The 23996-nt window shown below is 39.1% G+C and overlaps 2 protein-coding genes across 2 annotated transcripts in view; one reads left to right on the top strand and one right to left on the bottom strand.

Annotated features, from left to right (window-relative positions):
* The window catches only part of LOC147493373 (alanine--tRNA ligase-like), an 86123-nt gene extending 62296 nt beyond the window's left edge, over positions 1-23827 (top strand). The window contains 7 exon segments of the mRNA XM_086567842.1: positions 11523-11749; positions 11752-12112; positions 19646-19900; positions 19945-20668; positions 20744-21053; positions 23068-23617; positions 23620-23827. Of these exon segments, the coding sequence (XP_086423968.1) occupies positions 11523-11749; positions 11752-12112; positions 19646-19900; positions 19945-20668; positions 20744-21053; positions 23068-23617; positions 23620-23759 (2567 nt within the window). The 3' untranslated portion in view covers positions 23760-23827.
* Positions 2714-5756, bottom strand: LOC147493374 (uncharacterized). The gene is made up of 6 exons (XM_086565286.1): positions 5296-5756; positions 4295-4373; positions 3471-4182; positions 3266-3355; positions 3059-3157; positions 2714-2958 (listed from the first exon to the last, which is right to left on the bottom strand). Exons 1-6 carry the CDS (start codon positions 5754-5756, stop codon positions 2855-2857), a joined length of 1545 nt encoding a protein of 514 aa, XP_086421412.1. The 3' UTR covers positions 2714-2854.
* Positions 23828-23996: the final 169 nt, after the last annotated feature.

Below are 23996 nucleotides of genomic sequence, written 5' to 3'. Positions count from 1 at the left end.
AGAAATTCTTGCATTTGGTTTCTTCCACTCAACCGAACCAACTGATTCTTGTGACGATAATTGTATAAAGTGCTTTTGTTTGACAAATTATTGTCATCTCTCTGTTTCAAGAGGGTAAAATTTCCACGCGGTTTAACACCACTCAAAGACAAATCTGAACAATCAATTTTTCTTGACTTTTAACCTTCCGGCCGAATGCCGCGACCAATAAGATGCTCCCCAATAGTATGATTATGAGTTCCACACATAACACTTTCGGTATCCATCCACCTTCATTTAAGTAATTCCCCTTTCAACACAAATGGATGACCACATTTCTTGAACTGGATTGCCTATATTCTTTGGTTTTTGTTCAATATTTTTTTTCACTTTACGGATGGTCTAAATTTTCCACTCCTTTTCGCAACTCAAGAAAACTCTAGGTCTTAGCCCCAAGTCCCAAATTATCAGACCTTGATATCACTACCACAACTCCAACGATCATACCAACTGTCGAACACCATCGGATCAACGAGTGGCGATCTTGAAGACCTGCGTAAACCCTTGATCTTAGATACTATTGACAAAAATTGTTTTTTGCTAAGTTATTGATAAAATAAATAAAAAATACAAGCTTTCAAATTACATTATTACCTCAATTGTTGTAAATGATTCGGTCATATCGGGATAGCTAATTTCAACATTGTTGTAAAGTTCATCATCGAATAATAATTTGATTGCGGTAGTGTTAAAGCTGACTCCATGTCACTTTTAACACTAATCAAAGTTATCATTTTGATTTTGGCGGGAGAATTTATCTTGAACGTTGCTTCCAGCACATGAGTCCATTCTTAAAGTGAAAATTTGGTGGGAATAACAACAATTTTGTGGGTGACTCAAGACTAACCTAAAGAGAACAACAGGAGGGGGGAGAAATTTTGAGAGCATGAGTGGTAGGAGTGTTAGGTGGAGTAGTAAAATGCGGTGAAGAGCTCGTTTGAATTACAATGGGGTGTGGAGAGAGTTATTTAAGGTTATAATGGTCATATTAACAAAAATGGGGTGTGGAGAGAGTTAAGAGTTATTTAAGGTTATAATGGTCATATTAACAAAAATGGGGTGTGGAGAGAGAGAGAGACACCCAGTTTTTTGGAATAAATTTGCCGTGTGTAGAGACAATCGGGGTGTGGCGAGTATTACTCATAAGTTAATATTTCATAGAGTCACAGTCGTGACCTACTACCGGTATTGCATTGTAAAAGCATGGATATATGTTATAAAAAATGTCATATAGGATGTAGTATATCATACTTTATGGTATATCATGTTCTATAAACAAAAAGTATATCATACTTTATGGATGGTACAATAAAACAATTGTTTAAGAGGATAGTATGTCAATAAGAGTTTTATCGTTTGGTAGTAGTATGTCATAAAGCTACAATCAATCGATATATATGACTATATGTCATACTCAAATGTTATGTCACCTTTTATAAGCTATGTCAATAAGAGTTTTATCGTTGGGTCTCATAAAGCGTAGCAATCACAATTAGATATATGTCATACTTTCGAATATTATGTTACTTTTTTTTTATAATATATGCTAGTATGAGTTTTATCTGATTTAGTATGTCATAAGTTCTACGATCAACGATATATATGATACTATATGTCATACTCAAATGTTATGTGACACTATATATGTCATATGTCATACTTTCGAATGTTATGTCAGTTTTTATAATATATTAGTTTGGTAGTATAACATAAGAATCACGAGATAGATATAACACTATATTTGTCATACTAGAATGTTATGTTAACATATGACATATTCCTCTGCAAAGCTCCAACCTTACGTATGTTCATAGTCAATTGTGGTATGAACAAAGAATGTTCATAGCTCACGACTATGAACAATCATTGTTCATAGTCAATTGTGGTATGAACACTCATTGTTCATAGCTCAACACTCATTGTTCATAGCATTGAGTGTTCATAGCTACCGAACTATGAACAATCATTTGTTCATAGCTACGAACTATGAACAATCATTGTTCATAGTCGAATTGTGGTATGAACAAAGAATATTCATAGCTCATGACTATGAACATTGATTGTTCATAATGCGTCTGATTATCTGAAAACATACCGAAAGTAGAATTGTTCATAGTTAGGTAGCTATGAATAATGAGATGTTCATAGTCCCTTTCTCCCCGCGCATTACAATCAAGAATTGGTTTCTTAATCTCATTCTGTAATTAGTACTAATCCAGCAAGTCCTCATCATTACGAGGAGGAACCAGCAAGTATATTCACAATAATTTTAGATCTTCCGACCTCCTAGGAGTTATGTCATATAATTTTAGATACTCACTGATAGATATGACACTATATATGTCATACTCGAATGTTATGTCACTATTTATAATATATATACGTTTGGTAGTATACTACAATCACAGATAGATATGACACTATATTTGTCATACCAGAATGTTATGTTACTGTTTATGGCATATTCCTCTGTTCGGCGCTGTAAGAACGAACAGATCCATTTATGAACTGACATATGTCTGCTGATGGTCTTGTCTCATGGTGAGGGACAACCCCAACATCCCAACAATAAGAAACAACAGAATATACAAACAATGCTTGTCAATATAGCATTATAGAATATTGCTCTATTTCATTGATTAAACCAAAGAAAATAAAAAAATAACACCATAGATACCGCTACAAAATAATTTAGAAGCCAATCTTGAAATCTTCACCATTGTGCGATATTACAAAAATGCTTACAAAAATCTTGTTAGAAGATTAGCAACAACTGCTCTAAAGCTTAGCAGCATTGTACTCCTCTTTCCTAACGTCAACCATCCGTAATACGGAAAAAGACTCTCCCGTCGTCACTATAAAACTTTCCAACATTGAATTTCTCCGAAACCTTCCTCCCAACCTCATCCACGGGAAACGCTATAAGTTCAACAGGAGAAAAATAGTCACTCTAATGGTACAATCTAAGTTTAGTTTACTCCCTACTAGAAAAATTACGTCGGTAAAAATTGTGTCATACCTTCCAAATCAGGACACCTACACTTTGTGTGCTCCGTAGATCGACACTTGCTACATTGCTTGGTCTTTCGAGATCCTCCTGCTTCATTACCAACTTCCACTACGCCCACCAAACAAGCAACATTACTTTGAACCCCATGAAAATAACAAACAAGAAACATTTTCTTGCGTTTATAAAAAGAAGATAACGCGCAAAATTATCACTTACATCCAGTATCTCTATTTAACCCGTCATCATCCTCACTCACATCGGCAACTCCTGCAGCACGCTCGACATAGTTGCGCTTAGCACTTGGACCTAAAAAGTGCACCACAAGAAAGATATTGACGAATACAAATCAGAATCAACAAACTTTTGTAACTATTTAATGTTAACAGACAAGTGAAATATGGCAACGGTATAAGAAACTTACCCCCATCGTTTGGATGCAAAAGTGGACATGTGGGCCTTGTGTGCCCGACGATACCACAGTGGCCACACTTCTTTTTTCTTGTCTCATTCTGACCTTTCAATCTACTACGTTTATGCGGCCTACCCTTCGATTTTACGTGTGGTGGATCATTAACAAATGGACGATGGGCGGTTTTAGGTGGGGTGAAAGGCATCTCTACCTCGGCGGTGCCTTTAGAAGACGGAATGCCATCCATTGTACCACTTTCTGGTGGAATATAAGGCATTTCAAAGGGAACTTGTGCACTGCCTTCAAAAGCTCTAGAAAAAGATGATAACATGGATTTAAAAACTTCACTGTTTTTGGCTGTTTGAGAGGCCCACAAACATATCTTCTTGCATTTCCCTATAAGCTCACTGTGACGAATAATGGAAGCAGCCTGCGAAGAAAAACTTGGATCGTTATTTGGAATGACAGATTTAGCAACTCGTGTCCATCTCCTTAAAAAACAGCTCTGGGGTATTTCACGAAGGTCCTCGTGTTTGTAAACTGAAATGATATGTCTACATGGAAATCCAAACGATTGAAATAGCCCACATGAACATCTAGCATCCTGCTCTAAAAGGTTGTATTCCACACTCGTCTTTTTTACTGTTTGGATGGCGGTGATGGTGTATACCGCGAATATTGTCACCCACATCCGTTTATCTTCTACGGTGTACATCGATTCCTCCTGTAATCGCTTCATAAAAGCAAGAAAAGCAGCTTCGAGTATTGATGGATTACGCCGCTTTTGCATATTCAATCAAGTGGCTACCAATGAAAGGCTTCGTTGCGGTCCTTACCTCTTCTTCGTGCTCTCGGTGACGGATATTTGCAACTGCCAATTCCATTTTCCCAAATAGCTCAAACAGTGCATCCCGGCTTAACATGATGTCTTATAACGAGTTAATAGACTTCATAACGTTGGTTGCTTCTACAACCGCCAAAGAACTCACCATGAAGATCTGATTCTGCCCTTTCGCCCGTTTCTTACGTACCTTCATCACCCATGTGTTATGACTAACTTCGTATTTTTCTACTAGTCGTCTCCACCTTTCTTGAACTCTCCCGAGAACATTTCATAAACATAATAGAGTTGAACTCTGTTGCAAATCCAGGGATTTTGACATTGGTGATGCAATTTTTCAATCGTGCCAAAAGCCGCGGTAGGTGTTCGAATCTGGAAGAATAGATTTCAAAGCTTCTGAATCATTTGCGTCACCATCGGTAATGACTGATTTAGGGTGTTCACCACACATTCGCGTCAATAAATGATTTCAATACCCACTTATAAGTGTAAATTAGCACTCACTCACTTATGATCGAGCAAAACCAAAAACTATAGTGCGTAGGTGGTTGTTGATTCCAAAACCAAAACTGAACGACATCAGATCCGGGTAATCGATTGCTCACATGCGTTGAATCAAACAACAACACATCACCAAAGCTCTGATAATCCAGTGGGAGGTGGAATCCGCCCAAAAGCCCAGCCCAACCAACTGCCCACTCGCATTTTAACTCATAGTTGTAATGAAATAAAGGATCTAACTTCACCTTGTCCTCTAAGTTGGCAAGCGGTGTGTTGGCGTCGCCATCAATACGACAACTTCTCCTCTCTTTTCCCATTTTGTTATACAAGTCTTTTTAAGTAAAACCAACATTAAGGAAACCTCCAAACTATATGTGCATAGTGACCCATCACTTGGCATTTCTTAACAACCCGACATCATTTAGGCACGTAGCAAATTCCAACGCTTCTCGACTCACATTTCTATGTGACCGAAGAAACATTGAACTCGGATACCGTACAATTGGATGTGTGTGTTCCCCAATAAACTCTTTCACAGTCCAAAACTTTGCTTTAGAATCAAAAACAACAACAATGCAGGCTTTACAATTGAACCTAGTGGCCTGTCTGGGTGTTCTTTTGGGTGTCATCGATTGGAGTTTATCTGCATGTCGTTGACCTTGGGATGAACACACAAATCTCCGCTTAATAGCAACTCCATTTGGATGAATTCTATAAACATCCTTACAAACACTGAAGCCAACTGATTTGGCATACTCATTATAAATAGTGTAGGCCTCGTCCGAGGTCTTGAACTGCATAGATAAAAATGTTGCTTTGTCTTCTATATAAGCCCTATATGTATCAGACTCTTCAGCATCGCTATCACTACTGTCAATATTTTCATTCTCCATCAGGGAAACAGTTGATTCCACATCCGGAGAATCACTTTCATCATACCTAAAACTTTGAAACATAGACTTCTAAGAAACTCTTCGTCATCATCGAGCCTTATTCGATTAAATTCATAGGAAGCCTACCTAAATAAAGAAAACTTTTTTTAGTACAAAGCGACCTAAATATGAAAAATTCTAATGTACCTTAAAGAGAAGAGGAAAGATTAAATCGACTTCAGTTGGATGATAAAACTAACCTCAATGTTGAACGTATTCAAGCCGTGTAGTGTTGTTGGTTCTTTGTCACTCTTTTTTGCTCTACTTCCTTCTTTGTAAACTTTAGAGAGTGAAAGAAGTAAATGATTGACCATGAATTTAAGAAGAGGTGAAAGGGGTGAGAAGATTTGGGCGCGCAATCTAATTGAGAAGAATAGAAAATACGATAAATTGGGGATGAATGAAAATATGTGAAATGCCAACGCTACCCTTAGGTGGGCACTTCGGCTACCGGTTACGGGTTGGAAAATATGTGGTCAGGAATTGTGCGTAGCCATACATCACGCGCACTGAAGACATGCTCATTATATATATCTTTGTTGGTTGTGTATACGTGTTCTGATAAGAGCCCAAAACTGTAGTTTTAACCCATTAACAATAATACTTTTAGACCAATTATGCGAGTAATAAATAAGAGTTAATGCTAATTACGTGCTTTTATGTATTTCAGGCATTGAAGTCAATTATGTACAGAAATGTGCCACTTTGGCGATATAAAGGACCAAGGGTTGGTTGCTAAGAAGTTCTGTGATTAAAGGCCAAGATTTAAGGAGAAAAAGCCTTTGTAAATCCTGGTCAGAAGTTGAAAAGTCAGAGTCAACGCGGGCAGAAACAGCACACAAAAGTCAGTAGAACTTTCGAAGACCGTATCTTTGGACTCAGGCCTCGGAATTGGGCGTACCTTAAGTCAAAACGAATGGCTCGGAAAGAGTTTTTCAATGGTCTAAACCTTGACCCAATCAGAGAAGCAAAAGTGGATGAAAAGCCTATCAAAGTCAAAGCCAGCTGAAAATAGCCCTGTGGACTGAAGAAATTAAGCTTTGGGCTCGATTTTCCGCCCCAAAACATGGACCCTCAGCCCATGCACGAAAATGTGGATCTGGTCTCCTCCATTTCCACACACAAGACTTAGCTCTTAAGTATCAATTAGCTTAGGATAGAAGATAGTCATTAGAGAATATTTTAGATCTAGTTTTGAGTTTTGAATTAGTTAATTAATTAGTTTTCATTCCATTAATTAGTTTCATTCCTTGTTTTAGATTAGTTATTGGAATTATTATTTATCATTCATTAGATAAATAAAATAGTTAGTTTTTGATAATTTTGATTTTGTTATTTAAAATTGTTTAGATCTAATTTCAATTCTTGTTTATTAATGATTTCTTAGTTGTTAATTTAGATTTCAATTATTGTTTAGTTGAATTTAATAAAGTTAGAATCTTTATATTATGTCTTATTCAATTTCATATGGAAATGATAGTTTGATGAATCAAGGCTAAACCTCCATTAGAGGGGTTTGATGAAGCATTGATGAAAACTTGATTGTGTAGTGTAGAATCGTTGTAAGAATCTATTCCACTCTAGAAGGTCATTGATTTGCCATGAGAATGGGTTGGACTTCCTCACATGCTAGTTATGAATTAGTAGAGATGCCATGTATAAGTAGGGATTAGAACAACCAATTCTTATCGTAAGAACATAAGAATTGGATTACAACAATCTATGCTAGTTTATTAAGTTGGATTCAAGGTGGATTCAATTCCCCCCTAATTCTTATTCTATATTCAAACCTTAGTATTTCGTAGCATTTCGTAGTTGAATCATTATAGTTAGTATCTTGTTCTTAGAATTCACATCGTAGTATAATCCCATCATTACTCTCATTAGACTTTGGATAGATTCGCAATTATAGAAAACTTTGAATGCTAAAGAACTAGGAGTAGAACGAATCTTTTACTCCACTCTATTTTGATAGATTCGAGAGTATAAATCTTTGATAAAGAACTGTCTTCATATAAATTATAGTTTTACTTGCGGTTGAATTTCATCGTTTATTCGTAACTAGAGTTATATTCAATTTTATCATTTTATCATGTTCCAACTTAACGTCCCGGCCTTCCCACGTGTAAAAAAAGGATTGCGTTTGTAGGAAAGAAACGCAATTGAACCGGGAACCATTCAATAAAAATGATAGCGTAACACTTACACATGCAATCTTAATTTTTTTTTATAGCGCTTTTTTACATAAGTTATTAAACAAAAGCTATCTATGTGTTTTTTTTCTAGTAGTGCAGGACCAGTTATCGAAGAAGAAGATTGGATTGGGATGGCTTAATAGGGGACTCTATCATCTCTAACTAGCTTCCGTTTTCTCATCCCACAACTCCACCACCAATAATTTATGGCTTTATCACTTAGGACATCTCTCTTCCACGCCTTTGCAGATTTTAGCTAAGCAGTTTCCTTTCATTTCTAGTTCCAATAATGCTACTTGCAATGTATGTCCGCAAGCTAAGCAAACACGTTTATCTTTTTCTCATAGTTCAATAAAAACTATTAGACTTTTCCAAATGATTCATTGTGACATTTGGGGTCCTTTTCATTTACCATCCTATTCCAATGCTCATTTTTTCTTAACTATTGTCGATGATTTTAGTCGTGCTACATGGATTTATCTTATGACTGTCAAATCTGAAACTGCCATCCATTTACAACCCTTTTTTGCCATGGTTCATACTCAATTTCATTCTATAATACATTCGCTCATATCTAGTCACAACAACATTGATGACCATTTTCATGAAATCCAAGTCCTTCGATCCAACAATGGATCCGAATTTATATCCCATAACATGCAACAATTTTTTTCCAAACATGGGGTTATCCACTAACGTAGTTGCGTTGCTACTCCCCAACAAAACGTTATTGTTGAAAGAAAACATCGTCACTTACTCAAGGTTGCACAAACATTACGTTTTCAAGCTCATCTCCCATTATCCTTCTGGGGTGAATGCATTCTCACCGCAGGCTATCTCATTAACAAAATTCCTAGCACCTTGCTAAATGGCAAATCACCTTATGAGATTTTGTTTACAACACCTCCCACTCTTGCCCATCTTTGTGTTTTTGGTTGTTTATGTTTTGCTCACAACACTTCCATTAAAAATAAGTTTGATCACCGCGGGAAACCTAGCATCTTCATTGGTTGTCCTTATGCTCATAAAGGATATCGCATTTATGATTTATCTTCCAAGAAAATTTAAACTTCCCGTGACATGATTTTCCATGAGAATGTATTCCCCTATCAACATTTCTCTTCCCCACCATCACATCTACCAGTTTATCCTTTACCCATTCTAGACAATGAAACTTTCAACATTCAATCCTCTCCTGTAATTCCAGTAGATAGAGTGCGCCCACGCCCTCCCTCTTGTAACTCCAGTAGACAGAGCGCGCACGTGCCCTCCCTCCTAACAATCTTCCAACTCCGACAGCTCCGACACCAGCAATTTTGGAACTCCCTCAGCCATTACACCCCAACCCTCCTACCTCACCTCGATCTACTAGAGTGTAAAACCCCCCACCACTTCTCATCAAAGATTATCACTGTCTTACTCTCACCAAGGCACCTACAGTCCCTCGTTTGGTCAACCTCATACAATCAGACTCTAAGATAACACGGTCTTCCACTCCATATCAAATGGCTTTCTATGTTTCTGACACTAATTTTTCTACTTGTCATAAAGCTTTTTTGTCTAAAGTGTCTTCTTCAGTTGTTCCTACATCTTTTTCTCAAGCTATCAAAATTCCATAATGGAGAGCTACTATGGCTGCTGAAATTGCAGCTTTGGAGCATAATAATACATGGACTCTTGTTCCGTTATCTTCTCATCATAAGCCTATTGGTTGTAAATGGGTTTTCAAGATTAAATATCATTCAGATGGTTCTATTGAACGTTACAAAGCTCATCTTGTTGCCAAGGGTTACAATCAAATTGAATGCCAAGACTATCATGACACTTTTGCACCCGTTGCTAAATTAGTCACTGTTCGATTACTTCTCTCCATTACTGCTATCAAACATTGGTCCCTTCATCAGCTAGATGTCCACAATGCCTTTCTCCAAGGCAATTTGGATGAAACTGTCTATATGACCTTACCTCCTAGATTCGCCAAACAGGAGGAGCACAGGATTTGTCGCCTCAATAAGTCTTTATATGGACTCAAGCAGGCTTCTCGGAAATGGTTTGCCAAACTATTTACCACTCTTATCACTGACGGCTTCACTCAGTCTAAGTCTAATTATTCTCTATTCACTAATATTTGTGGTTCTAATTCTATATTTGTTCTTGTTTATGTGGACGACATTCTGATCACAGGCAACAATCCATCTCTCATTCAGAACTTGAAGCATTTTTTAGAAGCAAAATTCTATATCAAGGACTTGGGACGTCTAAAATATTTCTTGGGTATTGAGGTGGCTCGTTCCAAAGAAGGATTATTTCTTACACAGCAAAATGTCTTTTGGACATTCTGTCTGATTGTGGTACCATTGGTGGTCGTATTTCTGAGTTCCCTATGGAACAAAACATCAACCTCCATACCGATAATGGCACATTACTTCAAGATCCTACTGTCTATCGTCACTTGATTGGGCATCTCTTATATCTCACAGTTACAAGTCCAGATATCACTTATTATGTTAATTATCTCAGCCGTTTCATGCAATCCCCACGGACTCCACATCTAGATGCTGCTCATCGTATACTCTGCTACCTTAAAGGTTCGATCAACAAAGGGATTCTCTTATCCACTAATAGTTCTTTACACATCTCTGGTTTATGTGACTCTGATAGGGCTGGCTGCTCTGTCACTCATTATTCTACTAGTGGTTATTGCACTTTTCTTGGTTCTAGCCCTATATCCTGGAAAACAAAGAAACAAAGCACTGTATCACGTTCTTCTGCTGAAACTAAATATCATTCCATGGCTACCCTTGCGTGTGAATTTCAATGGTTGAAGTATCTTCTACATGACTTAAGCATCTCTCATCCTTCTCCAATGAACATGTTCTACGACAATCAGGCTGCTCTCCATCTCTCTCAAAATCCAATTTTTCATGAACGAATGAAGCACATCGAATTGGACTGTCATTTTTTACGCGACAAGATACAGGCGAAGTTACTATCTCATACATTCATTCCATCCTTAGACCAGGTGGCTGATGCCTTCACTAAACCTCTCAGCAAGGATACCTTTTTGAGATTAATTTGCAAGTTGGGAGTTTTTGACATTCACCCTCCAACTTGAAGGGGAGTATTAGAAGTTGTTCTGCATGTCAGAGTGCAGAGTGCGCACGCGCTCTATTCAAGTACAATTAGAGCTCGCCCGCGCCTCGCATCCTGTTTAGAAATCCACCGTTTGTGTTTGTACAAACTCGCACCATTTGTGTTTGTTCCTATTTTAGGAACTTGTAATCTCTATATAAACCATTGCAATCTCATTAGAAATCAATCAAGTAAATATTCTCAAATCTCTCTCTCTAATTTATCATATATCATGCAAAAGTTTTATCTTTCTAATAAATTTTAGCTTGGTTGATATATATAATGCTATTTATATGCAAGTTTTGATGTCAAATGTGATATCATATCCTTGTGCTTGTATTGGTTTTCACTTAGCGTTCGAGTATTTTTTATTGTTCATCTATGGCTTACCACCGTGCCATTTATTTCTAATACTTGTTGCATGTGGCTTAACGTTTAGAATAAAAATTGTGGTTTCTTACAGGTATGAACCAGTTCAAGCCAATCTTTGTAGGCACTACTGATCCCAACACTGCCTTGAGTAAACTAACCTGTGCGTGCAATACCCAAAAGTGCATTCGGGCTGGTGGGAAACACAATGATTTAGATGATGTGGGGAAAGATACTTATCATCATACCTTCTTTGAGATGCTTGGAAACTGGTCCTTTGGTGATTACTTTAAAAAGGAGGCAATTGCATGGGCATTGGATCGGAGCTTCTCACACAGGTATATAAACTACTTGCAGATAAGATTTATGCCTCCTATTTTGGTGGTGACAAGACATCAAGCCTTGCCGCTGATGATGAGGCCAAGGGTATATGGCTACATTTTTTGCCACCCGAACGTGTACTGCCTTTTGGTTGTAAGGATAATTTCTGGGAGATGGGTTATACTTGTCCATGTGGACCATGCACAGAAATACACTTTGATAGAATTGGTGGTCGGGATGCTTCTTCGTTGGTCAACAACAATGATCCCATGTGCATTGAAATATGGAATCTTGTATTTGTTCAGTTCAATAAGGAAAGTGATGTTGGAGTTATCCTTCACATGAGGAAGAGAAGGAAAATCAGTAGTGTTTGCGTGGAAAAGGCAGAGCGCGCACAAGTGATGTTGGAGTTATCCCTCACATGAGGAAGAGAAGGAAAATCAGTAATGTTTGCGTGGAAAAGGCTGAGCGCACATGCGCTCAAATTGGCCTAAGCACAAAGCGCGCCCGCCCTCATGTTACTGGATTTTTTGTTCGAGGAAAAATCATAGGGTGCGCGCGCGCTCGATTTTGCCTTGACAAGGGCACACTCGTGACCATGCCTATGTGTGTTGTTTCTAATTCGCTACAGTAACCTCGGATTATGTTTTTTGGTATATAAACCTAAAACAAGGTTTTGGAAAACCTAACACGAACCAAGGCAATACAAGAGAGAGAAAACCCAATCTTGAAAGCAATCAAGATTGAGAGATAACATTTACAGAGAGACAAGCCTGTAAAGAGAGAGGAGTGATCTAGTAAGGTGAGAGACTAAAAGGAGCGACTGTAATCTTCCTTCTCACTTTATAAAAGGATTAGCTCTTGTGGAAGTAAGCACCATTGGCCGAATCACGGTATATCTTTGTGTTGTGGTATGCTTGTTCTTCTCTTTACATTATTATCTGTTGTTAATAGTTGTTAAGAGAGTTGGGCATGTTAGCTAGGTTGTAGTTGATATTTAGATTGTTGTCTGGTGATTGTTGTTGGTCCTAGTACAAGTTATCTGTGTAGTGAAATTCGATTGGTATTGGTATTAACCCCAATAAGTGGTATTAGAGCCAGGTTAGATTAACCTAGGGTGTTATCTAAACCTAGCCCAGAAGGTGTTTGAACAAATTCCTCAGAGGAGGTTTGAGTTGAAAATAACTTGTAGAGATGGACCATTCCGTGAACACTCGCATGACTAGTTTGAATAGAAATAACTACACCATTTGGAAAGCTAAGATGGAAGACTTGCTTTATTGCAAGGACTTTGCACAACCTATTGAGAATGGAAGAGAAAAACCGGAATCGATTACTGCGGCTGAGTGGAGCAAGCTTGACAGAAAAGCAATTGGGTACATTCGACAGTAGATTGATGATAGTGTCTTTCACCATGTATCCTAAGAGACTACAGCTTTTGGCTTGTGGAAGAAATTTGAAGACCTCTATGAGAGGAAGTCAGGCGGAAACAAAGTGATGCGCGTTAAGAAGTTTGCCAACACGATGTACCAAGAAGGTTCTTTAATGTCTGAGCATCTTAATGAAGTGCAGAATACCATCAATCAGTTGCATTTGATGAAGATTAATATGGGAGACAAAGTTGAGGCTTTTTTTTTCCCCAAATTAAGCTAGGGTTAGGCAGACCCTCACCTGCATTGATTTAACTGTTTCGTACATAGATTTGTCCACTTGCGTCATCATTTACAATACATTGTAATCTATGATCTAAAGGGGGAACAAAATGTACAACAAAACTAGATGCGTCATGAAGAGAAGCTAGATAGTCCGCAGCTCGGTTCACTTCTCTGTAAGCATGAGAGAAGGATATAAAAGTGAATCTATCTCTTTTCCTCTCTATCGCTTTAAGCATGTTGAGACAGAACCAAGGAGGCTTTGTTTCTATTAAACTCTCTACCTGAAAGTTGGGAGACGTTAGCAATTTCTCAACACGAATCAGCTAAGGATGGAATCATTTCCATGGAGGTGGCTACCACGTCTTTGTTGAATGAGGAGACTAGGAGTTCAAGAAGCAGCTCCTCTCACTCAGAGATCCTTGTCATAGAGAAATAGGGGAGAGAAAGGAGCAGAAAGCCATCTCATTCTAGAGGTGATGACAGAAGCAAATCTAGGGGTGAAGCTAGAACTCCTAAGGCAGAGAAGCAATGTTACTACTGTGCCACCAAGGGTCACTTCAAGTATGAGTGCAAAACACTGAAGAGGGATGAGAAGAATAATTGTGTACATGAAGACATGGTAAAGAGGAACGGAAACTTAGGCAGAGATACTATTGCACTAGTCGATGATGGTCTAGTGGGAATTGTGTCAGATTGTGGTGAGTGATGTCTTAGTACCTCATGCCAGGATACAGAGTGGGTGATTGATACAGGTGCATCCTATCACGTCACACCGCACAAGGGATTATTTACTACCTACAGCTGTGGTGAATATGGTGTAGTGAAAATGGGCAACCGTGGAGTCTCGAAGATTGCAGGCATTGCAGATGTTCATATAGAAACCAATGTCGGATACACCTTGACACTCAAGGATGTAAGACATGTCCCTGACATTCGGCTAAGCCTAATTTCCATTGGGAAGTTAGATGATGATGGTTTTCTAAACTTGTTTGGTAACGGGGTATGAAAACTGAGCAGAGGTTCCATTGTAGCAGCCAAAGGGAAGAAAACTTGCTCTCTTTACAAGACACATGCTAGTTTGTGTAAAGCAGAAATAAATGCGGCAGAAGAAAAAGCTTCCTCCGAACTGTGGCACAAGAGATTGTGTTATATAGGCGAAAAAGAGATGGAAGTTCTTGCCAAGCAAAAGGCCTTGCCAGACATCAAAGGTACACATTTAAATAGATGTACTCATTGTTTCGTAGGAAAGCAACACAAGGTGCTTTCCAAATATTCCCGTCTCACAGAAAGGGCAATGTTCTTGAGCTAGTTCATACTAGCTTATGTGGTCCTATAAAAATAAAGTCCCACGGGGGAGCTTTATACTTCGTGACCTTCATTGATGATGCATCAAGAAAGGTATGGGCATATAGTTTGAAGACCAAGGTTGAAGTACTTGGCATGTTTGAGAAATTTCATAGCATGGTGGAAAGAGAAACAGGGAAGCTTTTGAAGTGTATTCGCTCAGATAATGGGGGTGAGTACATTGGGATGTTTGAAGAGTATTGCCAAAGTCATGGAATTCGTCATGAGCAGACCATTCCCAAAACTCTGCAGCAAAATAGTATAACCGAGAGGATGAATCATACCATTGTAGAGAGGATGAGATGCATGCTGTCTCACTCTAAGCTACATAGAAGCTACTGGGTAAAAGCAATGCGCACAGCCGTACATGTGATCAACCTATCGCCGTCGAAGCCTCTAAATAGTGATTATCCAGAGAGAGTATGGTCAGGCTGAGATGTTGATTATGGATACTTGAGGGTATTTGGGTGCAGGGCATTTGTGCATATTCCGAAGGATAAGAGATCCAAGCTTGATGACAAAGCAAAGCAATGCATTTTTCTGGGTTATGGGGATGAGAAGTTTGGCTACAAACTCTATGATCTGATTAACAAGAAGGTAATCTGAAGTCGAGATGTTGTATTCTTGGAAGACCAAACCATAGCAGATTTCAAGGAGGGTGAGAAGCTACAAGCTTTCATTAATGATCTTGTTGATTTAGAACCAGAAGTTTCTACTGTGGAACGTGCAGAAGGCATTGAGAATGCAGAGAACCATAGGATTGAAACTCATGATGATGATCCTATTGCTCATGATGGGATAGAACCTATTGATATTGAAGATGCAGATTAAGTACATGAACCACCACCTGAGCAAGCAGAAGTGCATCTTCCTGAGCCACAAGCAGATGGGGTAAGGAGGTCTGACAAAGAGAGATAAGCTTCAACCAAGTATCCACCATATTCATATATTTTACTATCTGATGGTGGAGAACCTATGTACTATCAAGAGGCTCTTGAAGGTACAGACAAAGAGAAGTGGTTGAAGACCATGCATGATGAGATGAATTCTTTGCATAAGAATCACACTTATGAGTTAGTTGAGAAACTGAAAGGAAGAAAAATTCTCAAGAATAAGTGAATCTACAAAGTCAAGCATGAGGAGAATAATCCACACCCAAGTCACAAAGCTCGCCTTATTGTGAAGGGATTCGGTCAAAAGAAAGGTATTAACTTTGATGAAATTTTCTCTCTTGTAGTTATGATGACTTCTATCAGGGTGGTATTGGGTATGACCATAAGTATGAACCTAAAGGTTGAGCAGCTAGATGTTAAGACAGCTTTTCTTCGTGGAGACCTTGAAGAAGATGTCTATATAGACCAGCCAGAGGGGTTTGAGGTCAAAGGCAAAGAGCACCTAGTATGCAAGCTGATAAAGAGCTTGTATGGGTTGAAGCAAGCACCGAGACAGTGATACATAAAGTTTGATTTCTTTATGGCGAAGCAAGGATACAAGAAGTCTGCTTCCGATCATTGTGTGTTTCTTCATAAATTTCCAGACTGGGATTTCATAGTGCTCATGTTGTATGTGGATGATATGTTGATAGTTGGCCCGAACATCAACAAAATATCCAAACTGAAGAAAGACTTGAGTAAGTCCTTTAAGATGAAAGATTTGGGTCAAGCAAAGTAGATACTTGGGATGTGGATCACTCATGACAGAAAGAGTGGAAAGTTGTGGCTTTCTCAAGAAAGCTACAACTATGAGGGTATAACTATAATATATATGATAAAGATAAATATGTTAGAATTAAACCGACTTAGAGAGAACACTACACTAACTTAACATGTGTTGAATCATTGAGAGAATGAGATAGAGAGAATTCTTATTCATTGAGGTAAGTCTGGGAGGAGGTTACCTTTATATACAACTAGGTAACCTCCTTTCCAAGATAAAAGATTACCAGGATAAACACCAAGATAAAGGATTACACCAAGATAAAGGATTACACCAAAATAAAGGATTACCAGGATAAACACCAAGATAAAGCATTACCAAGATAAACTCCAATACAAAGAATTACCAGGATAAATACATATAAGGAGGTGCCCTATATGGGCTCAATGGTGGGCATCCATATAGGCCCACGGATTTCATAACACTCCCCCTTGGATGTCCACCACTCTTGTGGAAATTTTGGTGGATGCATCTTTTGTAACATTCTTCTGGATGCTCTATAACTATCCAATGACAGTTGCCTCATTAAAACCTTGCTAAGGAAAACCCAGAGGGAAAAAACCAAAGCGAAGGAAAAAGAGTACAACATTACTCAGAATTATTGTGACTTGCTTTATACTGCCTCATCAAAACCTTTACTAAGGAAACCCAGTGGGATAGAACCTAGATAAGGAAAAATAGTGCAGTGCATATGTCTTGGGATACATTCTTCAGGATGCTCCCCATGTTCTATTACCCCCTGATAAAAACAAGTCTTTACATGGCTTGGTAGTGAAATCTTCACGATTTAAAGAAGCTATTGTTGGATCTTGCTTTGTCGATTGCCAAGACATAGCTGCATATTTATTAATAAAAATTTAACCTGTTTGAGAGTGACCCTTCTAAGGGTTAGATGGATAACTAAAGACTACATAACCAACTAGATCATAGTCATTAGTGGAACCATAAGAATAAAATAGTTTTATACCAGTTATTCCATAAAAATATCTCAATATGTGTTTGACATCATTCCAGTGTCTAAGTGTATGTGCACAATTATATCTTGATAAGAAACTAATAGAAAATGCAATGTTTGATCTTCTGCACGTATTATGCTAGATACATAAATGCTTCAATATCACTCAAGTAGGGTATTTTCAAGACCAAGAACTTCCTCATGTTCTTCCTTTAGTCGAAATGGATCCTTATCCAAATCCAACTTTCGCACAACCATGTTGTAGGGGATTTTTAGAGTTTTCCCTGATCTTTCTCTGTGCCTTGTGATATTGGAACCTTTGAATGAATGGAGATGGGATGAGATGATTGTGAGTTCAGGGTTGAACCGTCTGACAGCTGCCTACATATCTCCTTGTTTTTTATGGAGAATCAAACCCTATCTTGCGTAGTTCCTAAGAACGAAATCCCTATGGCTTATATAGGAAGAGCTTTGAGAGTCCTAGGGTTAGAGCTGTCTTCACCGCTTGTAAGTTCCCTTCCATCTTTGGACTCTATCTTCCTATTAGAAATTCTCTTTATGGAAGTCCTAGGTAAGTTTCCTTGCTTATCATAATGTCCTATCGTGTATGGGAAGATTATATCTAAAAATAAACTCCTAAGATATGTCTTCACGATTCCTTCATTATCATCAAAGATCGCCATCTTCATTTCCCTTCTGTTCAGGAACTAACTACATCAGTTCCTAACGACTGGGTAACTGTTATGCTGGAAGGCGGTCAGCCATGTGCCTGGCACATGTTCACTAAACACTCGTGCTACGCACGAGATTACGTACTCATAGAACTAATTCGATGGTCCTCGTCTCATTCTGAACATCTATAGTCTTAGGTTATTTTCCATACACGTGTCATCTATTCAATGACGAGAAATCCCCCTACAGATGCCCCCTCTCGTGCCACCTAGCACGTGGGCGCTTGAAGCGACGCTGCTTTTGGCACAAGAATCCTTTTTCTAAAACTGTTGTTGCTAACGTACCCAACTAATTATGGTGTTGAAAAGATGGCTCGAACAGACACGTCGTTTCCCAAAAAAGGTAATGATAGCAGTTCAATTCCGAAAAGATGCACCGCTTGGGTTCATCCTAACTGTCCATCTTATCTGTATATAAGAGATCTGGTGAAAGAACTTGCATTACCTCTTCTGCTACTTTTTTCTGCATACTGAACCTTTTGATATCTCGTTAGGGTTTAACCAAAGCTTGAAACTTTTCATCTTTCTTGACCATGAATCCCAACTGGTCACTTGTAAACTTCAAAGATCTTTCCTCCCTGGAACTGATTCGTGCAAAATTTCACATCCCTGAAGATGTTAGCTTGGAGTGGGGGAGGTTGCCTGATGAGTTGGCCTACAAGGAGGTGGCACCCATCACCATTGGTCAACTTAGGGCCAGACTCACTCTTCCCTTCCACCCATTGCTACGAGAATGTCTGATTCACTTTAATCTTGCTCTTGGTCAGGCAGCACCCCTGTTTTACAGAAACTGTGATGTACTCTGCCCTTCTCGCTAAGAGACATGGATTTGCTCTCAACCGTTGGGTGTTCAGTTACTTTTATGAGGTATGGCGTATTTGAGACCAATCCTTCTACTACCTCATGACAAGATACAAGAACTCTCCAATCGTCTTTTTTTAGGGAAAACAGAGTGACGAAGGCTAGGCTGACCACCATCTCCATGTGCTGGGTGATGCGTGGGACGTTCGTCCTTCTGATGATGATGGTGAGCCTGTGGGAATTCTTGTTCCCAGAAAACACACTCATGCTCCAACTAATAAGTTTTCTTACTTAGGTACTTTATAACTTGATATAAGAGTCTTTTGCCTGAAATTCTTTGTTATTATTCCTTAGATGACTCTTCTCCCTAGAACCAATTAACTGTAACTGACGCTGCTACGGTGGTGTTTATCAAGAAAATCCTTAAGGACCAAAAGATGCCTTGGGTGATAGTTCCTGATCTCACCCGTATTTTTGAATACTTCAACATGTCTACTGAAGAACTGCTGCAACTTGTCCCTGGCTTTTCCCCTTTTGGGATAAATAATGTGAATTCAGGCGCAATACTTCCCCCCGTGGATCGGGATCTTTGGACTTCTTCCTCCTCCGATTCGGGATGATTCCTCCTTAGTTACCGTAAGAGGAGGAAACCGCAAGGAGAAGAGTTCGTGGGTCACCTCGTGAAATCGCAAAGATTGCCCACCAGAGCTTGTTGTCAGTGATGATTTTGTGATCACTGGTGGGAGAGGCCCTGAACTGCCTCATGAACTGTTGGCTGCTAGTAATTTTAAAAGGGAAGTGCGTGCGTCCAATTGTCATAAGCAGAAGAGAGCTAATTCTACTTCTGTTGTTGCCCCATCCGGTAAGAAAATGAGATTTTGTCCTCTTATTGTGAATGAAGAAACACCTTTTAAGATTCCTGCTACTATTCCCCCACCTGTTAAGTCTTGTAAGAATGTAGTTGTACTCCACCAGTTCCAGTTCCTTCTATAGGTTCTGAACAAACTGGTGATAATGTCCATCTGACCATTGACTCTCACCTCCTTGATAATCGCAAGGAGAAGGGTATTGCCGAAACCACTATTGTAACTGTTGCTTTCCCTCCTCCTCAATCCAGTGATAGGAGGAGGGTGAGTGAAAACATTTCCTATTCGCCAAGATCTCCAGATTCCGCTGAGAGGGAGATGATTGTGGAGATGAGGCGTTGGGGACAAACTAATAAACTGCATGTTACCAACAAGCACTCTGTTAAAGATGTTGATATCGCGCTGGGAGTTTTGGAAGCTGCGCGACTTCCAGTTGATAAGGCTGAAGCCAATATAGCTGGGACCTTGGACCTGTCCTATTGTCGCTTTGTTGTTCACCTTGCCAAGGTAAGACTTTTTTCTCTGTTCAATGTTTGGTTTCTCTCATTATGGTACTTACACATCCTATGTTCTTCTCCAGTTAGTGAACAATTTCTTGGCTATGAAAGACCCATCTTTGCGGCCGTCGACGATGCATCCACTGATGCCATGGCTACTGGTGAGCTGACCTGGGCAAAAGAAACTGCTGAGAAGAGAGCTGCTGAGCTGCAGATCCAGGTTGACCAGCTTTTGGTGAAAGAGAAGAAATCTGATACTGGCTTCAGGAACATGAGAGATACTATCTCCAACCTTCGGAGCTCTCTGGAGAAAGCCCAAAAAAGAGCTACTGATGCTGCCGTTTGGAAAGTGATGTTCTTGGAACTGCACACCCACTTCACTACCCTGCAAGCACAACATGATCAAGTCTAAGGGGAACTCAACCGTAGGAACACTGAGATGAGGAGACTTAGGCAAGCCATTGGCCATGCAAATGAAGTCATGTCAAGCTATGAGAGGGCTCTAAAAGAAAAACGTCTTTGCTCTGATAAGAAGACTAGTGACCTCTTGGCAGAGACCTCTGAGTTCTATTCTCAAGTGGTGAAGGAGGTGAGGAAGAAGTCAGCTGAAAATGTCGTTCGCTTTGCTCTGAAAGTACTTGATGTTTCTCAAGAGTCGTTCGAGGCTGCCAAGCAAGTTAAGTTTGATGAGGCTATTGAAGCTATTGGATATGTCTCTCAATTGGATGCTCAGGGGCGAGTGATCAACCCTTTCATCTTGTTTCCTAATCTAGACACCAGCATCTCAGCTATCCAAGAAGAACTTATGCCTGATGCTTCCTCATCCTCTAAAGAAGACACCGATGATGACATGCCTCCCATTCAACTTCTTTTTCTGCCAGTTCCAAGTGAGTGTTATGTTCAGCCTTTAACCGTTCCAGTTAATCCAACCACATAGTCTGTTCCTAAGAGTGAAGCATGAGTTCCTGACGCTGGTGCAACATCAAGCACTGATGGTGAACCAAAGTTTGACTCACCACTACTTTATAAGATTTTCAGTTGATGATTCACAAAAACAATTATTCTATGGGCCTGTAATATCGAGCCATGGGCTCACATACAATTTACTTTACTGAGCTCTGTAGCTTTTTTATTTTATGTATGATTTCGAAGTATTTTATGTTATATTACATATATTACTGTGCATACTCTACCCCAAAGTTTATTTGGAACAACAATAGGTGACCCTAGTAGGCTAAACAGATTAAGATGAGGCATAACCAGAATCTGATCAGGATGTCATGGGAGCCATTTCAACTTAACTGTAACTAAGAGTTAGATCGCATAGAGGCATATGCCTTTGTGAAAGCAACTCGGTGCAAAAAAGCACAACACTGTGTTTTTTAACAATAGGTCCAATTTATTTTTAAAAAATAAAAAAGGTATCGCCTGAATAGCAGTGGAGGAGTCTTCCTCAGCACCATCATGCCAATGTAGTTCCAGGCCAATGATGGTGTGCTAGAACCTAGATCCCACCCAGATCTTCCTAGCAACCCCTGCGTTTGATGTTTTGAGAGCGCCCGAAACTGGCATACAGTTCAGGCTCTCAATAACATTATCTCTTGTTCCAAGTCAAACTGGCATACAGTTTACTGAACAGTTAGTGTGGTTTTATTCCCTAAAGGCTTAACCCATTGAGGATATTTACAATTTTAAAAGAACTGACATACAATTCCAGCTGCATGGGGCTGGGAAAGGAACTGACAGTTCGACTTTCCCTTACTCGGTATCACTGGTTCCAAAGCAAATTGGCATACAATATTCTTAAACAGATAGTGAGCAAATAATTCCCTAAAGGCTTAGTCCATTGAGGAAATTAAAGAACGTGCAAGGGATATATTCGATTGCAAAGTGAAGAACTTTATTAATGGTATGCATAACAAAGCATGAAATAACAGTTTACTGATAGTACTTGTGAAGGTGCTGTCCGTTCCATGGTTTGACAAGAACGTCACCTTCAACAGTGCGTAGGTAGTAAAAACCAGTTCGACCAACCTTATCGATGATGTATGGTCCTTCCCAGTTAGGTCCAAGTTTGCTGTTGGGCTCTAGGATCTCACGGAGAACCAGATCACTAGTTTTGAAAGATCAAATCCGGACTCTCTTGTCGTATGATCTCTTCAAAGTTTAGATTGTAAATGGATCTTGGCATCCAACTGCCATGATAAATAATTGTCACCTCTAATTGAAAGAGCTTGAAAATCGAGTTTAGTAAGGTTTGACATCTTTCAAGTAACTTTAATCCAAAGCTAGAGACTATCGTGCTGATAACGTGTTAGAACTAAACCGACTTAGAGAGAACACCACACTAACTTAACATGTATTGAATCATTGAGAGAATGAGATAGAGAGAATTCTTATTCATTGAGGTAAGTGCGAATGGGAGGAGGTTACCTTTATATACAACTAGGTAACCTCTTTTCCAAGATAAAAGATTACCAGGATAAACACCAAGATAAAGGATTACACCGAGATAAAGGATTATTACCAGGATAAACACCAAGACAAAGGATTACCAGGATAAATACATATAAGGAGGTGTTCCATATGGGCTCAATGGTGGGCATCCATATAGGCCCATGGATTCATAACAAAATATTTGTTTTCTATTTTATCTCCTATTTTTTCTTAATTAGTCATAACACGTGGACACTCTAGAACGCTTTCTCAATTGAAGAGGATAGAGCTATAATATATATATATATATATATACACGAGAAGCTAAAGCGTTTGCTCTTCTATCTGAGGAAGGAACTGTTAAGGGCACTCGAAGGATAACTGCTGTTACAACTGATCACGTATTGAAGGCCATGGAGTTGGCCTGCTCACTTGATCAGGAAATAAGTGATGCGTCCAAGGAAGAAGGGAGTGTTTTGGAGGAGAAAGTAGCTTCCCTGAGAATTCGTATAGAACGAGCAGCTATACCAACATCGATGAAAACTGATTTGCGAACCCGGATCTCCGAACTTCAGGATCAAGTTAATAAAGAACAAAAGGAGATAGCTAAAGAAAATATTAAGAAAGCTATCAAGGCCACAACAGAGATTGCAGAGATTGCTATTATAGATAACAAATCCTTCTGCATCTCTCTTGTTGATGTTGGTTTGGACGCTACAGCAGTTCGTGAAGCTGTCCTGAAAGTCGTGGAACAGAAGAAAATGCCAATTATGGTATTCAGTGCAGATAAAGCAACTAACAAGGCCGTGGTATATGCCGGTGTTCCAGAGAATGATCAGAAGAAGGGCTTAGAGGTGTCAGAGTGGTTGATCTGAGAATGATCAAAGGGAGATGTGGTGAAGGAAAGAATGGTTTTGCTCAAGGCCAGGGAACAGCTGCATCACATTTAAAAGAAGCCATTGATGTGGCTACAGAAATGGCCTCGCTGATGTTGAGACTTGAGAGCTGACAAGTCTGTTAGATTTGATCTGCTGCAGATGCATTCAAATTGTGTACTCGACCAAAGTTGTCTCGATGTAGAAATGGAGCAGTGAACCAAAGTTGTGTACTCAACCAAACTCATCAAGATGTATCAGATCGAATAATGACAATCTGCCTTTCAGTTTTCTGCTAAAATAAAATCACTTTCATCAGGGTAACGAATTGTTCACTTTTCTTTATTGCTCACTTATATCTATATATAAAT

The sequence above is a fragment of the Coptis chinensis genome, chromosome 6 (assembly GCF_015680905.1).
Source record: "Coptis chinensis isolate HL-2020 chromosome 6, ASM1568090v1, whole genome shotgun sequence".
NCBI lineage: Eukaryota > Viridiplantae > Streptophyta > Magnoliopsida > Ranunculales > Ranunculaceae > Coptis > Coptis chinensis.
This window is presented reverse-complemented; position numbering and strand designations above follow the sequence as displayed.

Bases quoted from the DNA above. Each gene is read 5' to 3' on its own strand.
- LOC147493374 (XM_086565286.1), bottom strand. From the start codon at position 5,756: ATGTTTCAAAGTTTTAGGTATGATGAAAGTGATTCTCCGGATGTGGAA. The intron at 4,374-5,295 runs GTATCCGAGTTC...CATCATGTTAAG, and splicing joins CACACACATCCAATTGTACG to CCGGGATGCACTGTTTGAGC. The intron at 2,959-3,058 runs GTATGACACAAT...TTGAACTTATAG, and splicing joins TAGGTGTCCTGATTTGGAAG to CGTTTCCCGTGGATGAGGTT.